The 27,657-nt window shown below is 39.0% G+C and overlaps 2 protein-coding genes and 1 long non-coding RNA gene across 4 annotated transcripts in view; 2 read left to right on the top strand and 1 right to left on the bottom strand.

Moving 5' to 3' along the window:
- Positions 1–1,457, top strand: part of pvalb6 (parvalbumin 6) — a 48,536-nt gene extending 47,079 nt beyond the window's left edge. For both annotated transcript variants that reach the window (XM_063903261.1, XM_063903260.1), the window contains exon 5: positions 425–1,457. In XM_063903261.1, the coding sequence (XP_063759331.1) occupies positions 425–450 (26 nt within the window). In that variant the 3' untranslated portion in view covers positions 451–1,457. The remainder of the gene's footprint in view (positions 1–424) is intronic.
- A 1,152-nt stretch (positions 1,458–2,609) lies between these two features.
- baiap2l2a (BAR/IMD domain containing adaptor protein 2 like 2a) lies at positions 2,610–24,061 on the bottom strand. Its single transcript, XM_063904796.1, has 14 exons — positions 23,860–24,061; positions 23,362–23,437; positions 21,163–21,249; positions 13,292–13,353; positions 13,122–13,193; positions 12,345–12,425; positions 12,093–12,224; positions 9,914–10,012; positions 8,552–8,618; positions 7,114–7,309; positions 6,658–6,723; positions 5,415–5,595; positions 4,144–4,184; positions 2,610–3,755 (listed from the first exon to the last, which is right to left on the bottom strand). The coding sequence occupies exons 1-14, from the start codon at positions 23,911–23,913 to the stop codon at positions 3,674–3,676; spliced, it is 1,296 nt and encodes a 431-aa protein (XP_063760866.1). The 5' UTR covers positions 23,914–24,061; the 3' UTR covers positions 2,610–3,673.
- LOC134877777 (uncharacterized) lies at positions 17,286–17,969 on the top strand. The gene is made up of 3 exons (XR_010167617.1): positions 17,286–17,422; positions 17,647–17,739; positions 17,867–17,969. It is a non-coding gene; the product is annotated as an uncharacterized LOC134877777 (long non-coding RNA).
- Positions 24,062–27,657: the final 3,596 nt, after the last annotated feature.

Here is a 27,657-nt window from a genome sequence, read left to right as displayed (position 1 = left end):
AGGAGTAGAAGAAGAAGAAGAACAAGAACAAGATGAAGAAGAACAAGAACAAGAACAAGATGAAGAAGAACAAGAACAAGAACAAGATGAAGAAGAACAAGAAGAACAAGATGAAGAAGAACAAGAACAAGAAGAAGAAGAACAAGATGAAGAAGATACACTATTTTATTCTCTCTATTCTTGATGTGGAAATGCAGTTTTCACTCATGCACATGCAAACCAGACTTGTCCACATTCAGTCTTCTGTTTGTTTTTCTGGTTCCGCACTGTTTTTACCTTTCACAATGAAGTGAAAGCAATCCCTGCCGTTCCCGAAAATAAAAAAGATATAAGACTTGCTCTTTTCTGTAACTGTTTTGATTGATTTTAAGCGTCAAAATAAAGTGTGAAAATGACCCGTCTAATTTCTCTTTGTCTCTTGCAGAGTTTGCCGCCCTGGTGAAAGAATAAACGGTCGCCCAGTGTGGCCGAAGACCACCTCCCAACCACCGCTGCACCCCGACACCCGCAGGCCTCCCTCCCTCCTTAGCACCAACACCTCACCCCCCCCCCCCCCCCCATCCGCCCTCACTCCCAGTCAACCAGACTGCAGCTGATTCCTGCAACACCCTCCCTCACCCTCTCCCCCACTGCTGTCTTCCTGTGTACCACGCTACACTGGAGGAAGTTAACTGTGGTGCCCCCCCCCCCCCTTCACACACACCTCCCCACAGCTGTACTAATCCTATTTATTTTACCCTTTTTATACAAACTGTTTCTGTTTCTGTATAGATATAAAACATGCCTGCAAGAAATAAACCTCACATTTTAAAGTAGATATAAAGAAAATAGAGATTATAAGAGAAAGATGTCCTTCCTCACCCTTTTTCTTTCTCCCCCTTTTTTCTGTCTTTTCTCTGTCGATTTAAACCTGGCTCTGCCCCTGCATCCGCTCCCCCCTCTCTCCCCCCCCCATCTATCTATCTATTTATCCGTCCCTTTCTCCTCTGGTGATGAGCTGTTGTAAAACATACCAAAAGAAGAAAGAGGTCAAGCTGTGAAAGAATAAAATAAAAAGTGTCAAGAAAAAAACCCCGCTGACTCACCGTTAATCCCTCCCTTTGATGTGCTGCTCTTACCTGATGCTCCTATCCAGCTCTCCATCTCTCCTGTCGTCCTCTCTGTCGCAACACTTTTATCAAGCAGTAACGCACATCCTGAGATCACCCTACTGAGGTATAACAGAGGGGACTCGATGGTGGAAGTACATTTACTCAGGTATCATACTTACGTACAATTTTGAGGTACTTTATACTATGGATATTGTCCCCCTCTTATCCACGACATTAAGTAACTATACATATTCAGATTATTACACAATAACATATATAAATCAACATTGACATACAGTGTAAATATAGGTTTAAATATCCAGCAATATACAAATCATAATCTATTCAAATGGCTTTTTCACATGACGAGTATTTTTCCTTTAAGTCTGTTTTGATTCCAATACTTAAGTAAGATTTTGGGTTCAGCTCTTTGATTTGTAATAGAGTATTTTTTAAATTTAGCATTAGGGGTTCCCCTTTCCTGTAGTGTGTTATAAAGATTTTGAGTGCATGTCAATGGTCTGCAAAGGATCCCTCCAGACGGAGTTTCTCTCTGAAAATTAGCATAACATGTCCTTTTTAAAGAAGGTCAACATTAGCCTTCATTGTCATATATTAGTATTCATTAGCTGGGAGAAAGTCAAACTGTGCACAGTGACAGTTCTCTAACAAGCGTCTCTCCACAGTCCACATCCATATGCATTATTATTATTTTCTATCAGAGGCGGGGGCAACATTATTCCATATGCCAACAAGTCTTGAGGAGTGCTGTGCCAGTTTAGCAGAGCCATGCTGTCAGACCATTAGCAGAATTGGATTCACACTGAGGTTCAATTTGGGTTAAGTATCCCCAGTGGAGGACCCAAACAGGCCTGATCTTCTTTAGTAGGCCATTTTACTGCCTGAGCAAATAAACACATCAGAAGCTTAGAGGGGATCACTTAAAAAAAAGAATATTTGAGTGAAGCGCAAACAAGCCGAGGTCTTTCATAAGAAATACAATTACAAGTGATTTATTTAATGGTATAGAAAAATACAGAATATTTGAAGTAAAATAATCAGGAGCTTTTTATTAATAATGCACTGCCAATATCTTTATTATATAATGAAGTCACGTTTTTATTCTTGGTACTAATTACATTATGGATAAACATTATCACTACAGTCTGTAAGAAAATGCCACCAGCTAAAAAGGTAATGACCCATAATTGGTTCAAGTAATTATATGATGCAATAAAGATGGTATTACATTATCTATGAACGCATTGCATTTTTCATCAGATTTCCGGCTCAGACTACATTTATTTTTCCTATTATTCTTATACGATATATTTCATTTTCTGCCAGAGGTTACATTTTCATTTTGCAAAGTAAATTAGCGTTGCAATTAATATGTATGAATGGATGTAATTCGGTGGAACACGTAGAGGAAAAGTGTGGAAATGCAATATAATGGCATTAAAATCATTATGTATCATGCATCCATCCTGGAGCTCTAAATGATATATGAAATACACATTATAAATATACATCATTTATTCCCAAAATCATTAAATCAGTCACATGTAATCTGTAAAAATTACAATACACCAGAGAAGAAATGAAGATTTAAGATCGACTCATACATTACTTGTATATTACATGAACACATTTGTTTCAAAGAGATTCATTATAAACAACATGTAGGACTTTCGTTCATATGGGCGCTGTGGTGTCAAGAGCCGCTGTTGAGCCTTTTTTGCCACGATGGTACATACAAACCCAATTTTACGTATATTTTTACCTGAACATTCGAACATGTTTAGGCACTCAAATTTGCAATTCATTAGGAAAAATAATAAGGATAAATAACAATTTGATTCCTATAGGGTCCTAAAGTTGAATCTTCATCTTCTTCATCATCTTCTATGACCTGATGATGTTTGTATTCAGACCCTAATTATAACACAAGCTTAAACCAGAGCCATCTTATTATGAAAACAACACGGATTAAACCATTCTAGAATTAAAAAAACACCATTTGTGTTAAAAATATACATGTATCTCTACAGAATTATAAAATATGTATACTTTTTATTTTACCCTCTTTTTCTAGCAAACATTACTGTATAGAAAGGGAGGAAGAAAACCTGACAAAACCGACTCCACTCAAGGTCAACTTTTTGTAGCAAAGTGAGAAACCTTCAAGTATTTAGGAATGGATGACCAACTTTCCAAACAGTATTAATACCAATTAGAAAGGATCCACCCACAGGAGTTACCGGAAAACGTATACATCCCTTCCAAGTATAATTAATACATGATTTATTCACCATTTTTTTAAGGTGTAAGCTTTTATAAAAGGTTACCTGTAGATAAGTGGTCCAAAATCAACACTCTTTGTGCGAACCCAAGAATTCTAAAATATTTAGACTTTTTCTTCCTCTTTCTTCGGCAAACGGAGGGTTTTATGGCAAGGTATGAACTGCTAGACAGCCTCAACTCAAGATTTACAGACACAATTTCAACCGTATATGCTTAGCTATTTTTTTTAAAAGGTCAAAAATAGGCTCCACGAAAGCGTTTAGTTCAGGGTAAAGATGTCATCGTCGGTGAACGAACGGGGCCGATCTGTCATCGGTTGACGTGGGCTTCAGCTTAACGGTGGCAAATGGGTTGGTACCCCTTCAAAATAAAAGAGAAATGGGTGTTGGAGGAGGCAGAGACAGAGTGCAGAGAAGCAATATCAGAAAATAGCATCTTTTAGCCAAACAGCGGAGGTTATATTAAGAGAAATGAGAAGTTCATTTCACACTGCAGAAGCTTCATCTGGCGACCCTGAGTGATAGTCACGGTTCCCAAACGGCCGTAACTGAAATGGTTTCAGTGCTAAACTGCACTTCAAACTCTAATGGAAGGAAAGCAATTCTGTGCCATTTAGATCGAGGCCCTCTTCTGTTGTTCGCTCGCTTAATGGGTTCATGATATACTTCAAAAACACATCTTTATTTTCTGTAGTGCTGTTTAAACATTTCGACAGCCTGAGAGAGAGCCAGAGGTGAATTGATCTTACCTCGGGAAAAGTTCTGGTTGTGATGCATGTTGTTTTGATCTCTGGAAAAAACAACATGAGAAAAAAGGTACGAGTGAGAGAAAGCCAATCGAGATGTAGACGCATGCACTAATGGAAAGCTCTGGTCCTCGACCCCTCGCCCTTCTGCTTTCAGTCCGTTCTCAAACAAGCGGCTCAGTGATGTGTTGTGATAGGCAGCCTCACACACACACACACACACTGCTACATAACATTTTTATAGATAAGATGGGCAAGAGAGTAACAGACCCCATGCAGAGACCATGTGCACTTGAAAACAAAATGATTCAAGCAACCGTGCACTTGAGTAGCACCGAAGAGAAAAGACATTTGCTGTATCGTCACACTGCAGCACCTCAAAGGTTAGGTACCAGACCGGTTTAGTCACAAGGACTTCAAACAGAGTTACGGCATGCCAAAACAAGAGCTGGCACACACACACACACACACACACACACGCACGCACACACACATGCACACAACCTCCTCGCTCATACACCATCAGCAGCTGGAGCTCCCTCCATGCATCCACCAGAATGAGGGCTGAGGAGCCATTGAGAACAGGACGCTGCTGCAGTGCCCCTGCAGGACACACTGGTCAAATACCATCAAAGATTTACATGATTAACCTTTGTGACATCAGCGCTGTCCCATACACTTTCACTTTGTGGTATTAAAGCATGAATACAAGATTATTTATGAAGGGATTATGTATTGTCACGACTGAGTATTTCACAGATCTTTATAAAAAGCCAATAATAGGTTTGAGTTGGAGGTTGTTAAAAACCATGTGACCACTTATTTCTGGGACATTTAGCAACTTTAAATCCATATTAAAATGGCAGACTTGGATTAAAACGCTTTAATAATGACTTATTACCAGCTACAAAGCGGAAAAACCCAGAGCATTTATGAATGGATGACCACATTTTCAAACGTTATTATTAGAAAGGTTAATCCAACAGGATTTTCAACACCTTGATGAGCCAGAAATTGTTCTTATTAATGACGCTTGTATCTATTATTGACTCTAATAGCGCTTAGATAGAGATAAAACAAGGCCAAATAATTATTGATAGAGCCATTTGTTACAACTACAAGATTAAAGGTCCCAAATGCTTTTAAAAAGACTGAATAAACAAAAAAAAAAAGTACATTTATGATTGAAATAGATGAATATTTCTCAGTTCTCTTTTAGCAGAGAGTGAATTGATTGATATAGGCTACAGTGATCAGTAATCAGACAGCCTTACCTTGTGTTCTGAATTAGACTCCGCCCTTTTGTCAGGAGTCGGTGTGATTGGTCGCGTCTCGTACTGGTTATTTGAAAATGAAGGAGGTGGCGGCGGAGGGGGCGGGGCTCCGCTGTAGCTGCTGCCTCCTGATTGGTCGAGCAGGTTGTTCATGGAGTTACTTTTTCGGAGAACGGAGCGCCTGAAATTTAAAAAAAATAAGGGAGTTTCAAGAGCTTGCTTATTGTCCTTCATAGTCAAAAGGTATAAGATTTGAACAGAAACATTTTAGTTTAAGCAAGTTTTCTTTAAAAAACATTTGAGATTTCATTTCAAACTAAAATGTTGTTCATTAAATTAACATTTTTTAGGAATAAAAACCTTGCATGCATCTACAGTGACTGAGCAAAGCTTTGGTTTAAACCCTTTTACTTGTTTTCCTCAAAGCAATGGGCCACCCAAATATATTAAATAGTTCATGTTATTATTCCAGGCCTCCACTTCATGCTGACCCTCTTTTTAAAATATTGAACCCATAAAACAATAAGGACACCCTGGGGGCGCTTCACAATAAATCCTGTATCAGGTTGAAAGGCAAAGTCACTCCATTCATTCGTAATGTCTGCAGATAAATAATGCATTGTGTTTTTTTTAAAGTTGTTTTGGACTGTGGGAAGTAAGGCTCAAAAACATGAGGCCGGACACAGAGGGGTCGCGGTCGAGACAGGTAGCATCGCTCAAAATACTCCACTTAAAACATCAAAACACAATTGAATTTTCAAGTTAACTCATTTGGAAGAGTGACATTGGCTAATGCAGTTCAGTTTGTCAATGAGTAATTCATGATTAGATTTAAGAGTCTATTCTGAGAGAACCAAACTTTATTCTTGAATTTACTTGCTTGTCGTGTAATCATGAATAGCATAGTTTGCTACGGCTTTAATAGCAGTTTAACAATTGATAGAAAATAAACAAGGATTCCTACTCATCAAATCATGAATAGCCTACTCAAAAGATGATCATTTATGTGTTACACTGAAGTAAATTAAATGACACTTTGATGCAAATAATATGCTTAGTCATGCTAGTAGTTGTATGGTGGTTGTGCTAAGCTAAGCTAATCAGCTGTTGACTGTAACTCCAAATGCTGGAAAGGTTTTTACCATGGTGTTGTGCACAGTAGTCGTCATTCACTGTATCTATCAAAAGACTACTCTTGATATGGCGTGTATTTTTTATTGAATACAGTGCATTGGATGTTTACCCAGAGCTGGATGGCATTGGAGGATCATCCACTGGTTCCACATAGGAGGCTGGAAACCATCCCTGACTGGAAACAAAAAAAGCCAGGCAGTAAAGTTGATGGAAGTGGATTAGATGATTATGCTTTTTCCGGTTATCCATTTCCTGTAGTGTGTTATATAGGTTTGTGTGCATGTAAATGGTCTGCAAAGGCTCAAATACCAAAGTTCAATCTATCATGCTAACCTTTTAGCATATTTGCATGATTAGAGTCTGCATTTAGCTCAGAGCACGGTATGGTACGTCATAGGCTAAGGGGCGGGGAAAAGCTTAGCCGTACACCAATCACAACAGAGCCGGCCAGCTAACCAATCAGAGCAGATTTGGCTCTGGTTTCAGACAGAGCGTGAAAAGAGCATAATATGTAGTTTTGAAGCAAGACAGACAGATGCCACACAAATATTCATTCAACTCTCACCGTGAGCTGCTGTCGGCGCGTCCAAACAGCCAGCCGTTCCTGGGTTGTTGGACCAGCAGAGTGATCGTCTCTCCCTTGTTGAAGGGCAGCAGGGTTGGGTTGGAGCCGCCGGGCTGGTGGGCCACCCGGGCCCTCGTGAGATCTTCTCTTCTACCTCCTTCTGCGAAGCGAGAAACGCTTCCCACGGGTGACGGAGCTGGAGAGATGAGGAATGAAGGGTGCAACCAAGAGGATTTGTTAAAGCACGAGTCAGATGATAAACCAGCTTGAACACCAAAGAAAGATCTCTAGTGAAAAGATTAATTAACAAAATAAAGGCAGCAAGGATTTTTTAATTATGGCCCTGGAATCTCAACACAGAGGGTTAGCAGACTACTAAATACTTTACTTTATGCATACTTATTTTTGCTTAGATGGCAGTTAATTGAATTATACCAGAGAGGGAGGAGGAATGTTTGTGCTGATTAGCCTGCTGCATGCAATGTTTCAGAAGAGCAAAAGTGGAATATAGCAGGAAGTGCTGTTTAATACTCGACAGATTGTTTATTGTCTGTTTTTGATACTCTGGTTCTTTATCTTTTATTTCACTCTAGATAAGCAAGTAATTAGACAGACGTTCTGCACAGGAATGAGAAGCTATGCAAGTGTGCAAAATTATGAAGCAGGAGAGAAAGATAGAACAGGGAGAGAGAAACGGAGATAAAAGGCTTAAAGAGCGATAAAGAGGGTGGTGGAGTGAGGGCAAAATTAGCACTGGTGGAGGCATTATGGGCCCCAAATAATTTACTGACTATTAGGAATATTACAGAAATACTTTAGAGAAAAACCGAACATGTAATACGTGGCACAGAAGCACATTCGGAATATTTTGAAATGTTGTGTTGTGTTCAGGGACTCAAACGTTGTGTGTTTTGAGGCATTTTAGACATTAAATATGGTCAGTCAGTAACGGGAGAAGTATTGACATATTTTACTGTAGTAAAAGTACTGATAACACTAGTAATCATTCTATAACTCACATCTAAAATCTGAGTATTTGTACCAAAATGTATTCAAATATAACAAGTAAAAGTATTCATGCGCAGGAATAAGTCCTGATACAATTGTGTTGATGCATTTTCCTGCTGATCAAAGAGGCTTCTCCAATAATTGAATGAATTGAAAGAAATGAACACTTTAATCAGTTAACTATCAAAATTCAAAGGCGACACAAATGGAGATTCATGCTTTTCACCGAATGAGATCTTTGCTAAAACTGAACTTGAATAAATAGTTAAAAGTACAAATTTGCAGCTGATTTAGATTGTAGAAGTATGGAAATGGAAATGAAAATACTACAAATAGTGCGACTTTGTGCTTAAGTACAGTGCTTGAGTAAACGCCCCTAGTTACCATCCAACACTGGGGTCAGTAATATGTTTTGAATGAATCCCCTCACCCCGTGATGGTATTCTGCCGAGGGGAAGCTCCTCCCTGCTCTTCCTCATGTCCTCTCTCAACGACATCTGTACAACAATACAAACACAAGTTGGAGTTAGCAATATCTTGTACAACTCAGGGTATAATGTGATCATAATAGCAAAGGAGAAACAAAGCAAAGAAGTCCATGTGACAGAAATACTGGATTCTACAAGGGGAAATGTATATTTGAAATGCAGCAATAAGTCAACTTAACCATTAATAAGATAAACACCAAATATAATAAAAAACAATGAAGAATTAAAATGTTTTTCATGCAGAAATGTAGAAAATGCTGTTTTTTAGCCTGTTAAATATGGAAATACTGTACTGCTTTCCGCTTTTGATATCATATTAAACTGAACACTTTCTGGTTTTGCAGTGACGAAACAAGACATTTCAAGACATCACCTTGGACTTTACTGTACGTGGCATTTCCTGACACTATACAGATCAAATGGGAAAGAAATCTCCAGATCATTGAAACATATTTTCTCATTTGCAGACCTAACTGTAGAAGTACAGCTGGAATATCAGTCTAATGCGGCTCATGGCCTCGCTCTGTTATAAGCAAAGGATAAATCCCGCGTTGGACCAAAACAAACACAGAATCCATGTTAATCCTCCGTTTGTTATTACAGTAGGATGTGGGATCTGCGGGTTCGTTGGCACGCCACCTTCCAGATGAGGAACAGACTGAAACTGACAGGGTTTATCTCAGGGGCGTCCCTGTTGTTTATATAAATGGTAATTTCAGACCTCATAGAGAGAACCATATGGTTTGTGAATTATCCAGTGTGTTAATGCCACTGTCTTGAGATGTAGAGCCATATTTAATATAGACTCAAAGACTTTATTCAGATGATACAAGGTCCAGATTTCAGTTAATGTGAATATTTTTAAATAAATACTAGCTTTATCACAGCATATGTATTTATTTTAATGCCAGGCCATCTGTAACCTCTGTCTTTCTGTTTCAGCTGCACGTTTAATCCTTCTTTAGAAAGCTTTTCTCCAACAGAAAACTGATGGATTTAAAATGAAATCAGCCTCCAACCAGCAGAGGGCACTGTTGTAACAAAGATATCATTGCAATTATTCACATGTTCCCCAATATTACACTGCATGTGCATAAGTATTATCAATTTCTTGGTTTTACAATCCACGACATTTACAGAAACTCCGTCATTCACCTCACAAGATATTTCCCTAGAACACCTCCCATCAGTTTACCCCCAAAACACAGGATTTTATGTCTCACACCAGCAGCTTATTTTGGGAGTTTTTAGAACAACTCTTGAATAATTCAGTAGACACAACAGATGTTTTAAACTGAACTCACAAAGTTTTCCACATAAGTGGGGCTTCTGGCCTTGGGTCCTCTGGTGGCCCCCACCTCCTCTGTCCAGGCATCTGCTCTCTGCTGGAGAGAACCTCCTGTCTGCAACACAACACACACACACACACATGTGAATAATGGACACTTATTTCCACCAATAAAGAAAGTTTTTCTTGTGTATTTATTCTTGCAAACTAGTCACTTTTTGCTAAACTCACTGTTTTCAATTCCAAATATGTCATTCATGTGAATATTGTCGATCTGAATAGGTTGTTTATTTGTACAGTCTACTTTGTAAGCAGTGTGAACCCGGAAATGTTAGAAACGTGCCCAGCACATAAAAACTGCCGGATGCCAATTTGCATTAGTCGGGCAATTTGCACAATTATCATAAGTGTCATTAATTTGCATTCAAAGCATATGCAGACGATAGTGGAGTGGATTTTGAGGGAATTGAGGATTATGAATCAATTTCTACATTTATACAGGATAAAAACTGGCAGTTTTAACCAGACAGTGGCCATATTTGTACTCCTGGTGGGCTTATTTTTATGAATTTTGGGGCTATCATTAAGTTAAAGGGTACTCAAAACTGCAATTTATCAACCTAAACATTTCAGAAATTGAGTCAAAATACTCAATGTACCTAAAACAAACAATCCAAAAGTTTCCAGACCGGCCAAAGCTACTGTCTGCCTATGCTAGGTAATGCTAATTAATGAAACGTATCATTTATATCATAAAACTTTGGGGTACTTAACATTTCCGCGTTCACACTGCTGGCTGGAAGTCTGGAGACCAAAAACGGTTTTGAAAACTGTTGTCACCTCGCGATCTTCTTCTCAATAAAACATCTCTGACGATGCTTCGCGAGGCTTCTGGCCAATCAGAATCGAGATAACTGCATCGTCTTGTTGCCGGAAGTCCCGAAGGAGAATAACTTTACGCGGTTCAATTCAAACATCCATGGACACAACTTCAACGGACTCAAGTTTGGAGGTGAGTCTTGTGAAGTCATGGATTGTGAGCGTGTGTGTGTGTGTGTGTGTGTGTGTGTGTGTGTGTGTGTGTGTGTGTGTGTGTGTGTGTGTGTGTGTGTGTGTGTGTGTGTGTGTGTGTGTGTGTGTGTGTGTGTGTGTGTGTGTGTGTGTGTGTGTGTGTGTGTGTGTGTGTGTGTGTGTGTGTGTGTGTGTGTGTGTGTGTGTGTGTGTGTGTGTGTGTGTGTGTGTGTGTGTGTGTGTGTGTGTGTGTGTGTGTGTGTGTGTGTGTGTGTGTGTGTCTAATTGAGCTAATCATTGTTTTTATGTCAGAACTTAGATTTTTTGGGGGGGATAATTTTACATTCTGTCATTGTTCTGACTTTTTAATCCTATAACTTCGACTTTGTTTTATAATCTTGACTTTTAACGTCATATTTTTTTCATTTTATCTCAAAGGTTTGACACAATATTTATACTTTCATCATAATTCATGTATTTATTTGTATCTATTTGTCCCCAGTTTTTTCTGCAACACTCTTCCATACTGTTTCTATTCAATGTAAACGATTATTTCACTGTGTTTTTCACTCAGTAAATCATTAAGACTTCATTCTAGCACCAGGGCTGTTCAGAAAGACTTATCAACCAAAAGACAGAGCAAATTCCTCCTCAAGTGGCAGCAGTCCAGGAGGTTTCAAGGTCATCTTTAGTGTTATGAGCGTTGTTACAGGGTTATCGTACTTATCCTGCAAGTACAGAGAGAGTTAAGAACACACACACACGTCACCTCATTTCTCCTGAACCACCTGTACAGCTTTGATATGATGACTAAGGGTGGATACTGTACTCAAGATGTCCGTCACACTTGTACCGTTTACATAGTGGAGTCATAAAAAGTCCATAGTTCAAAAGAGCAGTGCTGTTAGAGGCATCCGTCCTGCTTAACAAACCGAGTGTGTATCTGCTGTGCTGCGGATGAACCTCGTTTATACCGGAGGACGATTTCCCCACAGGAGCTGATAAACTCTCACATAATCATTACACCTTATTGTGAAATCTCTTTTAAGTGCCTTCCTGTCAATGTCTCCCTGACATCCCCTTGCAATGAGTTGTAAGACAAACCCGACCCATTTGGCATTTGTAGTCAATAAGCCAAAGCAAACTGTAAAATATTGATATGATATTTGAAGTAAGGTGCATACCTTATTCATGAGGTGGGCGATGGATTGTATCAGGCCGCAGTGTTTCTCCGACAGGAAGCGGTAGCGCCTCTCCTCCTCCTTTAAAGCCTCGCTGTGGCTCTCCCTGAGGAACTGCACATACTCACTACAATCCTGATGATACATAATGGAAAGTGGGTTATATATATATATACTCTACAAGCACACATTCATATATTGTACAGTGGTGCAGATTTTTTGCTTCAGGTTGCAGCAATAGAAAAAAAGAGAAACCTGGTTGGCTCCTCTCCTCAGCTGTCGGTCCATAGCCACTGCCTGGTTTTTGACTTCCATCTCATAGTGCTTCCTGCTGCTCTGTAGAGGAGAGGATTCACATTACGTCTGTGTGAAATCATGTCCAGGTAACAATTAGCACTGCAGAGGAAATGAAAAATGAAGCTGTTTTCCCATTCATTTTAATGGCATCCTTTTGCTAATGACAGATTCCCATGGTGCAATAGTCCCATAGTTATTCATTTTAAATTACTTGCTGGAAATAATAATGAGAGACAGTAACAGCTTCTCATTTTGAATACCTTTTGACCTCGCTGTGCCTTTGCTTTGCCCTCATTTGTTGCAACTCTGTCTTGTGGTTTAGAGGAAAATGGATTTTCTACCGTATTTCGTTCACAGAGACAAAACTGCTTGCTTAGGTTTAGTGAAACCAAGTGAAACTCTAGGTCATGTAGGTTACTTCTTGGTAAACGTTAGGTTAAAGATCATGTCACTCAGGGTAATTAAGTCCCATACTTGACGTCCAGGATGTAAATAAGGTTTATTAGGTTAATTAACGTATGCACATAAGTTAAAATAAGTCTTTTGAGCGGAATACCTCGTTAAGTTTGACCCATCCCTCCACTCCCCCTGACCTTCATTCTTTGCAGACTTAAATAAGTATGATATTTGTGATACTTAAATAATAAATGCCATGCGAGAGGACATCCGCTTCCCAAAAGATTGGCAGCTTTTGTTGAGTGGGATGATTGTTTTTAAGGAGACCAGGCTACTCACTGATATGTAACCTCTGTCCTTTCTAATGTTGTTGTCCATCTCCTGAAGAACCTCCATCGTGAACCAGCGGAACTGGAAAGAGACAAAATCATATTAAACTCGAAGAAAATGTCAAATCTATGATCATGATAACAAGTCATGATGGCCCGATAAGTATTAGTGGTACTTACTACTCCATCCAGCTCCATGGTGAGTCTTCTTTGGCTCTCAGAGATCTGAATCAGGACATCCCCTTTAACACAATTACATCAATAATATTACTGTGTACATTATGTGGCTTTTTGCGATATGATATCACTTTTCTACTTCTTCATTTCCGCAGACTTTATTACCCAATGAACTCAGGACAAAAAAATGAATCAATAACCTAATGTCTTAAACACACCTATATAAAGGGAACACTATGTCTCTCACACATCAGCTCAGTTAGCTAAAAATAGCTGTTGCTTTCTATTGCAGTTTCAGATAAGATAACATGTTCTTTATTGTTTTACATGGACATGTGGGTTGTTTGGCTCTGCATCAAAACGTTGCTTCACATACTTGCCAACAACATACATGCAGAGAATGTAGATCATTCAATTATTACACTTCAGTCAGACAACTCACGTGTTTCATTAATATGTTTATTAGAAGCAGTATATAGTTTGAGTTTGGCGTCTAGGCTCGTGCCTCATCCCTCCACAATTAACATAGAACATTGAGTGATGATTAGATAACTAACCCCCGAGCCCACAGGTGGAAGCTGGGGAGGACGCTGGGGTGGCGGTGGGGCAGACGAGCATCACCAACGTGAACGCAGCAGCAGCGTGGGAACAGCAGTAGCGGCAGCAGCATTAGCGAGGCAGAGGTAGGTGGATCCAACAGCTTAAATAGAGCGCCAGATTTAGGAGAATATGTTTGGTTGGTTGCAAGAGCGACGAGGGGCGTTCTGTGCGAATGTATCATTGGTGCTCGAGTTGACTGCCTGAACTAGCTCGCAGGCTTCGCCCCACTTATGCATAAACCGGCGTGAGTATGAGACAGTAATTCTTCAAAAGTATAAAAGTAATAAAAGACAAAAGATTCAAGGTAAAGTCGAACCATATAATAAATAAATAATGAATTTGCAAAACACTACCCAATAAAATCCTAGCATATAATACCTGTTGTTGTTTTGATTGAATGAATTGATTGTTTTATTGGTTTTAATAAACTGTCTCCCTGAAAGCGTCTCCTCGAATTCTGAATGTGTGTTGGATCGTTCAAAATCCTATTTGTCTGCACAAGCACATACTGTATATTTCATATAAGTTCCCTCCAGCCTTTTTCATTTTGTCTCTGTTCCCTTATAAGATTCACAAAACCACAGGAGATTTTTTTGTCTTTCAACTTCCCAAATCCTCAAAGAAAGGATGAAAAATGTCCAGCCCTGCAGCAGAATAAAATAGGATTCTGAAAAGATGCTTCCCAAGTTGAAACTCTCCTTCTCTCTGCAGGTATCCAGAAGCACTACTTGGGAAACGGGTTTAAAAAAATGTTGTTTTCATGTAAGAGTGATCTAACGTAATGTTAATACCTGAAAGACTTTAAATGATTTGTTTATGTTATTTTTATCCTAGCAATTAACTGCTAACAGAGCTAGCCGCTATGCTAGCTGTCTGAGGCTAACATGTTGCTCATTTACTGTTACGCTAGCTAATTAGTATCCTGCTGTCTAATCTTTCACTCTTGTAGACTTAATGTTTATGTAATTTTTATCAAAGCAGCTGAATGCTAACAAAGCTAGCCACTATACGGGGTGCAAACTCTATTCCGACATCCCCCTATAACGACATGCCTCTATTCCAACATACCCCTATAACGACATGCCTCTATTCCAACATACCCCTATAACGACATGCCTCTATTCCAACATACCCCTATAATGACATGCCTCTATTCCAACATACCCCTATAATGACATGCCTCTATTCCAACATACCCCTATAACGACATGCCTCTATTCCAACATACCCCTATAATGACATGCCTCTATTCCAACATACCCCTATAACGACATGCCTCTATTCCAACATACCCCTATAACGACATGCCTCTATTCCAACATACCCCTATTACGACATCCCTCTATTCCAACATACCCCTATAACGACATGCCTCTATTCACTCAAAAAAATGATTTTTGGGTGTAGTAATATATATTAATTCAAAAGTAGTAATTTTTACATTGAAATATCAAGTTTCAGCTAGAACTAGTTAAAAACAGAAGTATATACCCAGTATATTCAGGTAATTCATTAATTGAGTGGGAAGAGTACATATTATTAGAGATTTGCTCATACCATTTACATGCTTTATTGTCATAGCACCAACACCTGAAAATATCAAGTAACTTTTATTCTGAAAAGTTCCATTTGAAATCGCACGTGCGTCGTTTGACCGCCAAAATCACAGAAGTCAGAACTTCAGACGGTTGGGCTGAAGACGGTTGTGATGAGACACTGGAGTCGCCGTTTTCTTTTTATTGAGAGTAAAGCTGTAAGTATTGCCTTCTGTTTTAGATTTGTGATAATATATGGAATTCTATGCATTTTTATAGTTTGAGTCTTGCTGCTAAACGCAATAATACGTGTTGTTAACGTTAAGGTCCGTAGCTAGCTAGCCCACTGTAACGTTCAATGCATATTAGCTAGTTGTGATGCCATAACGTTAGCTAGCCCTTTTGGTCTGGACAAGACTATGACAATGTATTAGGTCTGTAAAGAGGTGAGCTGCCATTTATTTGGATAAAAAGTACAATAAAGTTTACCACGCGTACCTTAATATTTCTCAACTCAAAACGACGAGTTGTTTTTATATATATTTAGGGGTTTAAGGTCTAGATACATCTAGTAGAAAAAAAATACCTCTAAAACTTTTGGCGGCAATGTTAGCCATGCCTAACTTTGATAAGTTAGCACTAACTTAGGCTGAAGTAAGCCCACATTTTCCTACTAAAATGCTTAGACTTAAACTGGCTTCTAATGTTGCATTACCTATGTGAAATTTATTTTACTCGACCTACACCTAAAAACTCAATTTTATAAGGGAGTTCTGCATGAGTGTTGCAGAGTTAGATCAGAGATTCACCTAGTTTCTAGCATTCCAGAACAGAGAATACATTACTCGTTTTAAATAGGCTCTTTACATAGACCTATTTAATGTATTTAAACAAAAATAAATATATGTATGTTTATGCTGTGAAAAAACTCAGAACGCATCATTGCTTTAGTTTAGACTTAAAACATTGTATTTATGAAGTTAATCTGTATTTTGTGCTATTAATATATTTCTCTCAACAGAAAGAAGTGAGTTGAGGTGTCACTTGTTGGAGGATTTTTGCAAGAGTGGAGTGGAGTGTGAGTTCAGGGAGTGTGAGTCTCATTCAGGCAAGTACAAATCTATGCATGATATAATATTGCTGCGGTTAGTATTAGCCATTATTCACTCTTAATATTTTAAATTGTGATTTACAGGGTGACCTTGCAGGTAGGATGAGGGCAGTGGACAGATTGAGGACAGATTAAAGGGTTTCCATGCTGGCATCATCAGGGAGAAACAGTAGGAATGTTATGCTATGAGATGGTCATGCAAAAAATGTGATTTCAGTGCCTCAAAACGTTTAGATCGCATAAAGCACTATAGATTAAAACATTGCCACACTGGTCAAGGTCGGACAATACCCTGCTTGTTCTCAGATTGTCCTTGTTCATTTAAAAGTTGGGGGGCCCTTCATACCCATTTGTCTAGAGATCATAGGAAAGCAGAACAGTTAGGGCAAATTAATTCATTTTCATGTCTTGTATGCAATTCATATAGTGTTCACACCGAGAGGCAATATTTTGAACACATTGCAGTTCATCTAAAAAAGCACGAAACTGTTCATTGTGTTTTTAAGGATTGTGATTACACTACTAATATTTATTCTACTTTTGCCTCACACAAAAGTAGGAAGCACAATCCTCACAGCCTTGACGATTTTAAACATGCTATATTTCAGACAGATTCAAGTCAGGGAACAGATTTAAACAGGTTTAAATTCTCTCATAATTTGAACTTTCATTTAGCACCAGATTATTGATCTCCTTTCCTGATTATTGTATTTGTCATTTATGTCATTGCAGATCAAGGAAGAATTCAGGAGGATATCTACAATGTCCCTGGAGCAGAGCTTCATGTACAAACTTGACAACTACACACCGAAACTTATTACCCTGATGAAGGCAAAGGGAGGTGTTTTGGGGACCACGCTGAGACCGTTTTTGTACAGACTAAGTCAGGTGTGCTTGCTCACTTTTTTGTAGGAAGATGGACCTTCAGTTTTCTGACTCTCTTCTCACACACACATTCCTAAGCATATACAGCACAAATTCTCACACTCAGTAGCTTCAACACTGGCTCACATGACTCCTCCGCATGTACAGTATGCTCTTGTGGTTTCCTGAGACAGTTCATTGTTTATGAATAAGGCTTCAATATTGACACTATATTAAACTGTTAACAGAACCAAAGCATTGAGGAGAAACGTGACACTGTTATCCGCAGCCTCATTGTGTACCTGGGTGAGAAAGGGGAGGACCTTTTTGAAGATTGCCAGGTAAAGTATGATTACAGCTCAGAATCAGCTTAATGATTTACTTTCTGGAAATGACGTCATTATGAATGAAGAAATTCTGATTTGTCGCTCAATAGAACTGTCTTTTTTTCTTGTAAATTGTATGCAGGAGGACTGCCGCAGTGATGCCATGCAACATGTCCTCAAAATCCTGGTGGTTCATGGTGCAGAGGATCCAGCTGTGTCCATCATTGTTGAAGGAAAGGAGATGATCGAAGGATGTAGATGCACCGCTAAAGCATGCGCATTGCTTATGGGACTCATTTATGCCCTCAACCTTGCATATCCACCAGCTCTTCGATACACTTTTGAAGTTTTCCAAAAACTTTTCTTGGATTTGGATGGCATTAAGCTGTCCCCAAAAATACAAGCTTTAAAGTCCAAATTGCTGGCTTAAATGCTTCCACCTGATCACCATCTCAACCAGTTGTTGGAAGTTGTCAAATGCTTTTGGCTTCCCGTTAAGTTGTGTTGTGTGTTGTGTTGTATGTGTGTTTGTCTTTGAGAGCAAGATAATATTGACACAACCACATCTTTGTAATATTTGCCGACAAATGGAGTGTTTTATCTTTGATATATTGTAATACTTGGAGACAAAAACATTGGGTTGGAGTGGCATTGATTGTTAATTTTACTAATGGTAAAACATATTTTCCTTTTAGAATTTTGGTGGTGTTAGCTCTGTCGCTGTAAAACTTCACCTCCTGTTGTGTTTTTTTTCTTCCTTGTGATATTCTCATTTCTATTTGATGCCCTTAAAACATGGGTTAAACATTTTGACAGGCAGTATGTATGGTCACCACCAGTGATATTTTAGTTATTTAAAAAAAAAATAATAATAATTGGTGAAGAAAAGCAGTCATGTGAATGAGCATTCAACGGACCTCCGACATTTTTTGTTGCCCCCCCGCCCCAACGTTAAGATAATATAATGTGTGAATGATGGAGTATCTCCATCAGTGAGCATGGCTGTTCTGACTAAATAAACAGTTAATTGCATTACATTTTAATTGTGTGGTATGTGGTAGAAGTATATTAACTGCATAAGGTTAAGATTTATCAAAAGAAAATAAGTAACATTGCATAAGTAGAGTGAGTAAAACAACTTAATACAACTACGTAATTATCAAACAGAAAAAATTAGTAAAATCTACTTATTCACTTCATAACAGTAAATATTACAGACATGTAAGATTTACTTAATATTTTGATAACTGATGGTCCTTGTATGAAAATAATTAAATAACATTTACTTAATATCTTCACAAATTTTAAGGTTAGTAGTAAGTACATTGTACTTGATACTGGTAAGTAAGTTATACTTGATATAACAGGATTAAAATTTACTTAGAAAGTTTGAGTGCAAATACTTACAAGGATTTTATTAAGTAAATTCTACAAGTTATTTCTTTGAGTGTTCCAACATACCCCTATAACGACATGCCTCTATTCCAACATACCCCTATAACGACATGCCTCTATTCCAACATACCCCTATAACGACATGCCTCTATTCCAACATACCCCTATAACGACATGCCTCTATTCCGACATACCCCTATAACGACATGCCTCTATTCCAACATACCCCTATAACGACATGCCTCTATTCCAACATACCCCTATAACGACATGCCTCTATTCCAACATACCCCTATAACGACATGCCTCTATTCCGACATACCCCTATAACGACATGCCTCTATTCCGACATACCCCTATAACGACATGCCTCTATTCCAACATACCCCTATAACGACATGCCTCTATTCCAACATACCCCTATAACGACATGCCTCTATTCCAACATACCCCTATAACGACATGCCTCTATTCCGACATACCCCTATAACGACATGCCTCTATTCCAACATACCCCTATAACGACATGCCTCTATTCCAACATACCCCTATAACGACATGCCTCTATTCCGACATACCCCTATAACGACATGCCTCTATTCCAACATACCCCTATAACGACATGCCTCTATTCCAACATACCCCTATAACGACATGCCTCTATTCCAACATACCCCTATTACGACATGCCTCTATTCCAACATACCCCTATAACGACATGCCTCTATGAATTCGGGAGGGCTATCAGAAGCGTCCATGAGGGAGGAGGGGGGCCCTGCGTGTCTGACAGTGTCAACTACCCCTCCGAATGCTCATGTCGGAATGGCTGAATGTTTGAAAAAAAGTAAAGTGCCGCTACTCCGACAATTAGACGTCAATGTCGGAGTAGAGGTATGTCGGAATAGCAACATGTATCCCCACTATACTAGCTTTCTAAAGGCTAACATGTTGCTAATACAGCAGCTAATTTACTGTTGGGCTAACTGTTAAATGACTGGCTGTTTCTATTTTGACTCTGGTAGACTTTATGTTAATGTATCACTGATGATACTTTATTCGTTCCTGGTGGAAGGGGTGCAAGGTCTCTTCTTTGATAGCTTAATACACGTTTACTGCAGCGGCAGTTTCCTTCTGACTGTGCCAGTTTATTTTTAGACTACCTTTGTTCTTTGTTAATATTTCTCACCTACCAGGGTATTGATCTAATGTCGTAAATGTTTAAGACATGATAATTATCAATGAGTTTCCAAAAAGTCATTTGACACAATTGCTACCATTAAAAGCCAACTGCTTGACATTGTGCTTAGATACACAGTTTGCTGCAGAAAAAGACCCCTGATAAAAACTCAAATCCTTTTCCAAAGCAGTTTGACTGTTGATTTTGCCATCGTATTCTGGAGAATGTATGTTGGACTTGTTTAGTTTGACCTGTCACTGCCTCTGAAATGCATCCTGGTATCCCTTTCCTGTAGGGAACCAGTACTGTTACAGAACACTAATAATGCAGTTTGGACTAAATATTCAACTCCAGCCACCAAACCTTACATGACTCCCGTTTAGAGTGGCTGGGTTAAGTGAGCGGAGCACGGCCGGCTGCCTGTCTCCATCTATTATTCATGTTGCCGGCGGGCTTCTGATACCTAATCTGCCAACGTCTTTGTTTGAAGTCACAGAAAAAACTAACGCAAACATAAACTGTGTTGCTTAATGCAGGGCACGAGGCATTGCTTGTTATAAAATATACAAAAAAGGTCTAAGTCTTACACACTTACACATCAAAGAGAATGCTAATCACACATGCACTGTATGCACTGTGTCTTGGTTACTGTGAAAGTTGTTATAGTATCGCCAGAAGGTAAAGTTGGGTCTTCATGATGCGGAAGTAGTTTAGTAGTAGGAAATAGTTTAATAAATGGTCATAAACACATCAAAGACAAAACGCTCACATCCTGGATTGTAGATACCGAAATACCTTCCTTGTGTTTCCGCTCATTCATTGGGAGATTGCAAAAGCCAGCTGGGCATAAACATGTTCACACGTACCTAGGGAGCGTGAGGATATGGTGTGGAAAGCCCTCTCTCCAATCTTTGAAAGTGCAGTGAAGTAGGCCTCACTGGTGACTGCGAGAGCTGAGATACACACACACAAACACAGTCATTTGAAATGCAAATTTTTGCTGCAAATAATTTCGCTAGCAGTTAAGTACAAAAGCAGCTGAACAGAGCCAGTGATTATGAGAAAAATGTACATACATGTTATAATGAGATAATGTGTTCGATTAAAAACAGGAGCATAAAATTATATTTCTTTCGACCTGCAAAAACCAACAAACCTTTCTTTGCCTTGCTTCCATTTTTGCATGGTATCATCGTATGGTCATTTATCCCCGTGCTATTTTACGCTATGCAAATATTAGACTTTTATCTCTGGAAGTTAGGTATCGAAGTATAAGATTGAGAAAGTCCACCTAACTGAGAGAGTGGAGTAAAATTACTTGATTATTGTAAACATAGCCTTTTTATTTTGATCCAATCCATCCTTTTGCTAAACCTTACCAAGTAGTTTTGTTTGAGTTCACAACTCCTCTAAAAAGTGGTATGCTATTTATACACCTTCCCATAAAATCACATATTCATAATCACTGTTATCAGGCTAGCATACCCGTTTACATAGCCCAAATTCAGTAACCCTAACCCTACTGTATGAGTAGCCTACTTAATTATAAATGACTCATTTAAGTGTTTAATTTCTCCAAAATGTATTTTAAATTACAACTAAACTAAACTAACAGTAGTGCCACATTTAGGGGAAGCTAGCAGCTAGCCTAGGCTCAAGCTAAATGTATATTTCCTATCATTTTGTAGGCCCACCTGAATTAAATATATACATATTGATGAATAAACATCTTGGGGGTTCAGTTTGATATCCTACACAAAAAACGTTGTCGCTGAATCCATTCATGGAGAACCGCTTAAACCAGTACAGCCTAAAGCTAACTAGCCTAGCGTAGCAGAGTAAGCTAGTTAATGGTGTTTATCGAGTGAATTCCTGATTAGATTTGGTGTGGTAAAGTTTCTTTAAACCACACTGTCATGTATTGAGTAGCACATTAATTCATAGTATTGATTTGGATCTAATTTGAATGTTTTAAAGCCTAAATTCATTTCTAGTTGCTGCTATCTGCATTTGTAGGGCAGTAGAAGCCAAAAGGGGTGAAATCGGAGTTTGACCTCAATTAAATGTCCAGACAGGTGTTGCTTTAGTAACCTGAGCACAGCATTAGATCCCAGAGCAGAGGTTTACTGGTCTTTTATAAGGTAAATGTTAAATGGTCTGTATTTAGCCCTTTTCTACCGTAGTGGAAACAGCGCAGCAGAGGTGATTAAACCTTAGCTGGATTTTTTAATAGCAATACATAGGGAGATCCTGAGCAGCGATCCACTACCTATTCAAAAAGCAGATTATTTTCAGGAGTAAAAGATGCTCCAGTGGAATCCAAACACTGATTTAGATTTGGTTTGAGCTTTAGCTTATTAAAATGTCATGTATTTATTGCTCTCCCCTGAACTCTGGGAGGGGATTTATGGACTCAGTGCAGTTGGCAATGGGACACATAATAATCTGTACTTTATGTCTGCCGGGCTTCTGCTGCAGCGGTGCTCCTATGGAGTATTTGATGATGTAGCATTACTGCTCGTGCATTTATTAAACACCTACTATGATGTTGAATGATGTTAGAAGCTTCACCATGTAAAATGTTACTGTCGGTGAACTTAATTTGCATGTCAACATCTCCCATTTAGAATTTAATGCGCTGCACAGGGATTAGAAGAGATGTTAATAAAGAAAATGTAGGGAAAATGCAAGCCTTCAGATTCACTTATAGTCACGAATAGAGCAGAGATACAATTTCAAGTCTAAGTATCCCTGCCTCTGTATGTGAGAATAAGATACTGTGGTTATGGAGCCTTGTTTGTTTGTGAAAATATACTGTAGTCTATTTATAACGACCTCCGCACGCTTTGGTTACAGGCCCATAATAAAGGCGGTGATAGCACCAGGATATTCCCAAAGCATGTGGACTTTGAATTAGGTCGAGACAGACGGCTCCCATATTCCATGTAAGAAAGCAGATGTTGATTAATTTATAGCTAATTTATTATAACGGTGCAAAAAAGACCTTAATGGGAAAATTCTCATAAGCAGATTTCCAGATTTTTAAATATATATATATTTCTTACCCTGGAAAGCTTGGACATAGCTGTTTCCCAGTGAAACCAGTTTCTGTAGGCTTGGATTGAATTCGTCCATCAAGGTCTGTTTAGGAAAAACACACACACACACACACACACACACACACACACACACACACACAGCGCATGTTGTGTTAAATATTTCAAAGTCAGAGGAACTTTAAAACCAACCGAAAGGGGAGTCAAACGAATCCATCTTTATTCCAATCTATATTTATGAGCACAAACTCTACCTCCACTCTACTTGAATTTGAAACAGACTCTTGTGAATTCACATCATGTTTGCTTGGCAGAAAAGACATTTAAAAAACTTCACTCCTAGAAATATGATATTCTCATGAAACTGCTCCTTTTTTTTTTTAGAAGTCTCTTAAAAGGAAATCAGAAGACATGACAGGACACTCTTACTCCTGTGGTTATCTATAGCACCTCGTAGGTAAGTTTGTTGTCTAATTTGAGCCTCAATACTAAGTATCTGTTACTCACTGAGTAAATCCCCAAGGTGGAGCGGTACAGCTGATCACTATTCATCCCCGACATGTTTATATCCACAGTAGCTGTCAGCGAAGCCTTGAGAAATCTTTGTGGGTTTTATATCATCCACCAAATGTTCCACAGCCTCTGTAAAAATGGAGTTAATAGTATCAGACTGGACGTGGAGTAGAGGAGAGGCGGAAGTGTGTGTTGGTAACTGACACCACTGTTGCCTGAGAAAGACTGGGGTAAATAATTAAACATGGCCCGGCCATAAAACACACAGACATATGCTGTAAACCCTGTGTGTGTGTGTGTGTGGGTGTGTGTGTGTGTGTGTGTGTGTGTGTGTGTGTGTGTGTGTGTGTGTGTGTGTGTGTGTGTGTGTGTGTGTGTGTGTGTGTGTGTGTGTGTGTCCTATCTTTTATTCAAGACGATAACAGATCTGTTTTGACTCTGTGCTTCATGAAACCCTTATATATAAAGCATACAGCAATTAATTTTAGAAATTAGTCATGGATATATGGAAGCCCTGAGAGGCAAATATAAGGAAAACAATGTACGTTTTTGGCGTGTTAACCTGAGATGGAAGAGTTCTGCCAGGTTAATATTGTCTACGTTATTTTTGGTTTAAGAAAAATAAATGTCCTTGTTGTTGTAATACTCATTTTGGCCACAAGAGGCGGCACTGCGCCACTTACTTAAACTACTTAACGATACTGACCTATTTTATTTCAGACCTATTTAGAACAGGTGTAGGGGTGTACTTGTAGCTGAAATGAATAAAACAACAAACACTTACAAAACATTAATTACCTTTCAAGGAACTAAAAGGTGAGCCCGTTGTTGTCTGCATTTGAACTGCGGGCTAAAGTCCCACTTTAGCCAAATTTGCCCGCTGGCTTATGAGAAAGCAATGCATCTTTTACACATTGTTTTTGCGTTTGCCTACAGTGGAGGGTTTGTTGACAAGGCAGCCCTCAACGCCTAATCTATCTCACTTACTGCAGTCAGAGGGGTGTTTTTAGACAACACTGGAGGACTTTGTCTCAGGGGGGTTGGATGTGTACGGCTCTGGATGCACAGAAATACTTGAAGGTTGGATTTGGTCTTTTCGTAGGCTTTGTGGATTGAAAGTATTTTTATTAACATTATCTTTTATTATCAGTTCTTCCGTTTGCACCTAAAAGTGGGTCACTGAAATCCAGTGGTGGGCCGTCAGGGCCAGCAAGGCCTTCTCTGCTGGCCTAAACATCATCAGAATATAAATTAAATTTTGATATATTTTTTCCACAAATACGTATTAAATTATTCCCCATAGTCTATTCTCTTCATTTTATAGCGTTCGTCTTGGCTGCGCTGCTTCCAGCCTCAGAACGAGATTTGGAGGGCTGGCCTTTATGTTAGAGCTTTTATCCAATCATATTTCAGCCATAATGTGTTGCTAGGGTCAAAGAAATCTGCCCTTAGGCCTTCAGAATCAACAGTGCGGGCGCCTGTAGCTTAAAGTGAACGCAAACAAAACTGTGGCGTTAACCAATCAGATTTCGAGGTGGCGACAACGGGCCAGCTAGCAGGCGTACGCTAACGTTAGCACGTGCACATCTTCTGATTGGATACGCACTATTGAGAGGCAGAGCTAGGCAGTAGGCAGAGCCATACAGTCTATGGGCAAAGCTAGCAAACAGAACTAGAACTTGAGCGAGCTAATTTGTGTAGATTTCTACAAGCTATTTTTTTCAACCCACAATGGCTGAAGGAGGAGAAGAGATCAATTTGGTCGAAGATATAATTACAACGCCATTTTCAAAACGAACTTTTCTAGTAAAGCTACACATCTTGAAAAGGGAACGACCAACTCCAACGCTAGCGAGCCTAGCACAGCAGGGAAACTACGAGCGGTACCCCTGGCTCACAGCCTCCGAGAGGCACTGCAAATTGTACTGCCGGGAATGCCTGGTATTTGCAACTGATCGGTAAACAGGAACTTTCATTTATGGGACACGATGAAAGCGCCGAGTCCAGAAACAGAGGAAACTACGTGGAGCTTCTTTCTTTTCTTGCTGAGAACAACACAGATTTGCATTACCACCTGTACACAAACAACATGTTTACTGGGACGTCAGGCAAAATACAAAACGACCTGATTTATGCTATTGCTGAAGTGATGGGAGAAGAGATCAAAATTAAGATTAAAAAAGCACCCTTTGTCGCTGTTATGGTGGACGAGACGTCAGATGTGGGTAATGTAGCACAGCTGGCCCTTGTTCTGCGTTATGTGACAGACACAGGTGTCAAGGAGCGGTTTGTCAGATAATCTGATTAATTGAGTTAACTGTAAATGCTGATGTATTGATTATAAATGCTTCAGAAATATTCATATAACTCTGTTGTACTTGACTATGTTAATGTGATGCAACGCCCGGTTATACTGCGTTTCTGTCTAAATGTATAGTTTCTAGAGCCATGGCGTCATAATGATGGTATTAAGAGGTGGAATAATTCAGGTAGGACTGTGTAGGACATCACTGAAGGCCTAGGTGTGAAATGCACGGCCCGCCACTGCTGAAATCTGAAGGGTTCAGTGAGTACCATGTCAAAACAACTGAAAAGAGTCGTAATTATATATTAAATGCCCTGTACCCTTCCAAAAAGTTTGTTTTGAGAGGAAAATAAGAGTTAAAAATGTGTCTTTAGTCACACATTGTCTGAATTAACATAACATAGGGCTACTGTATATACAGTAGATACAAATTATTTGACTTATCAAAACCATAAACTGTACTTTGTAATCCGCATATTTTGAAATCCATGATCTCAATCCTTTAATACAGTTATGCCACCTATATATCTCCTTTTTGATTGGTTAATGCAGAATTCAGTGCTAAAAAATCCCATAATCCTTAGGCTTTAATCACTTCAGATGTCAAAATCCTTGATGCACTGACAGCACAGGGCAAACAAAATCCATAATTTATGTGAAAATACGGAAAATGAATACAACATTGAATGCATCTTGGTCATTGGGCATTTTCTAGTTTGCACACACATGAGATGTATAAGTTTTTCTGCTATTTTTGATTAAAAAAAACACAGAAACAGAAAGAAAGTCATTGATTTTTCTCTTCTCTCTCTCACTTCAATCATCATATTTTGTCATTCAGCCCACTACCCTCCTGTTGCGAAGCTGAGTCGCTCCAATCGCCCCACAGCTCCGAAGGATTTATTATTCTCAACCCTGCAGATTTGTTCTTTCTGTGACATGTCAGAGTCAGTGAACTCCCCATGAACTCCCGGAGGAGAGATGCAGGTGTCACAGAGACGCTGATGTATTCCCTTTGGTGAAGGCGTGTAGGACGGTGCTGTACTGTAGTATTCTCTTCATTGCAAGCATGTGAGAGAACTGAGACAGGAAGTACAGATGTAAACTGGACCTTTGCTTCTTAATGGAATTGATTAGTAGTAATAGATTAAAGAGAGAGACGTTGTACACTAGATGGCACCATAAACTAAGTGCACACATGACTTGAATTTTAATCGGCTTCATGATGCACTTATTTAATGTCACTTGTTCATTCCTCTCTTTTTTCAATACAATATGAATGAATTTCAGATGTTTGCACCCAGTTTCTTACACACGAAGCTGAGGAATATAGATCTTGTGACACATATTGATTGTAACCTATCAAATATCTGATCCCAGACTGATAAGTATTGAGATGCTTTCCTTAAAACGTCCCTATTCTGTTCATTTTCAGGTTCATATTTGTATTCTGTGTCTCTCCTGGGACATGTCTCCATGCTTTAATG

This window comes from Eleginops maclovinus, chromosome 16, assembly GCF_036324505.1.
Source record: "Eleginops maclovinus isolate JMC-PN-2008 ecotype Puerto Natales chromosome 16, JC_Emac_rtc_rv5, whole genome shotgun sequence".
Taxonomy (NCBI): domain Eukaryota; kingdom Metazoa; phylum Chordata; class Actinopteri; order Perciformes; family Eleginopidae; genus Eleginops; species Eleginops maclovinus.
Note: the sequence above shows the minus strand (reverse complement) of the source record. Positions and strands in the feature narration are given on the sequence as shown.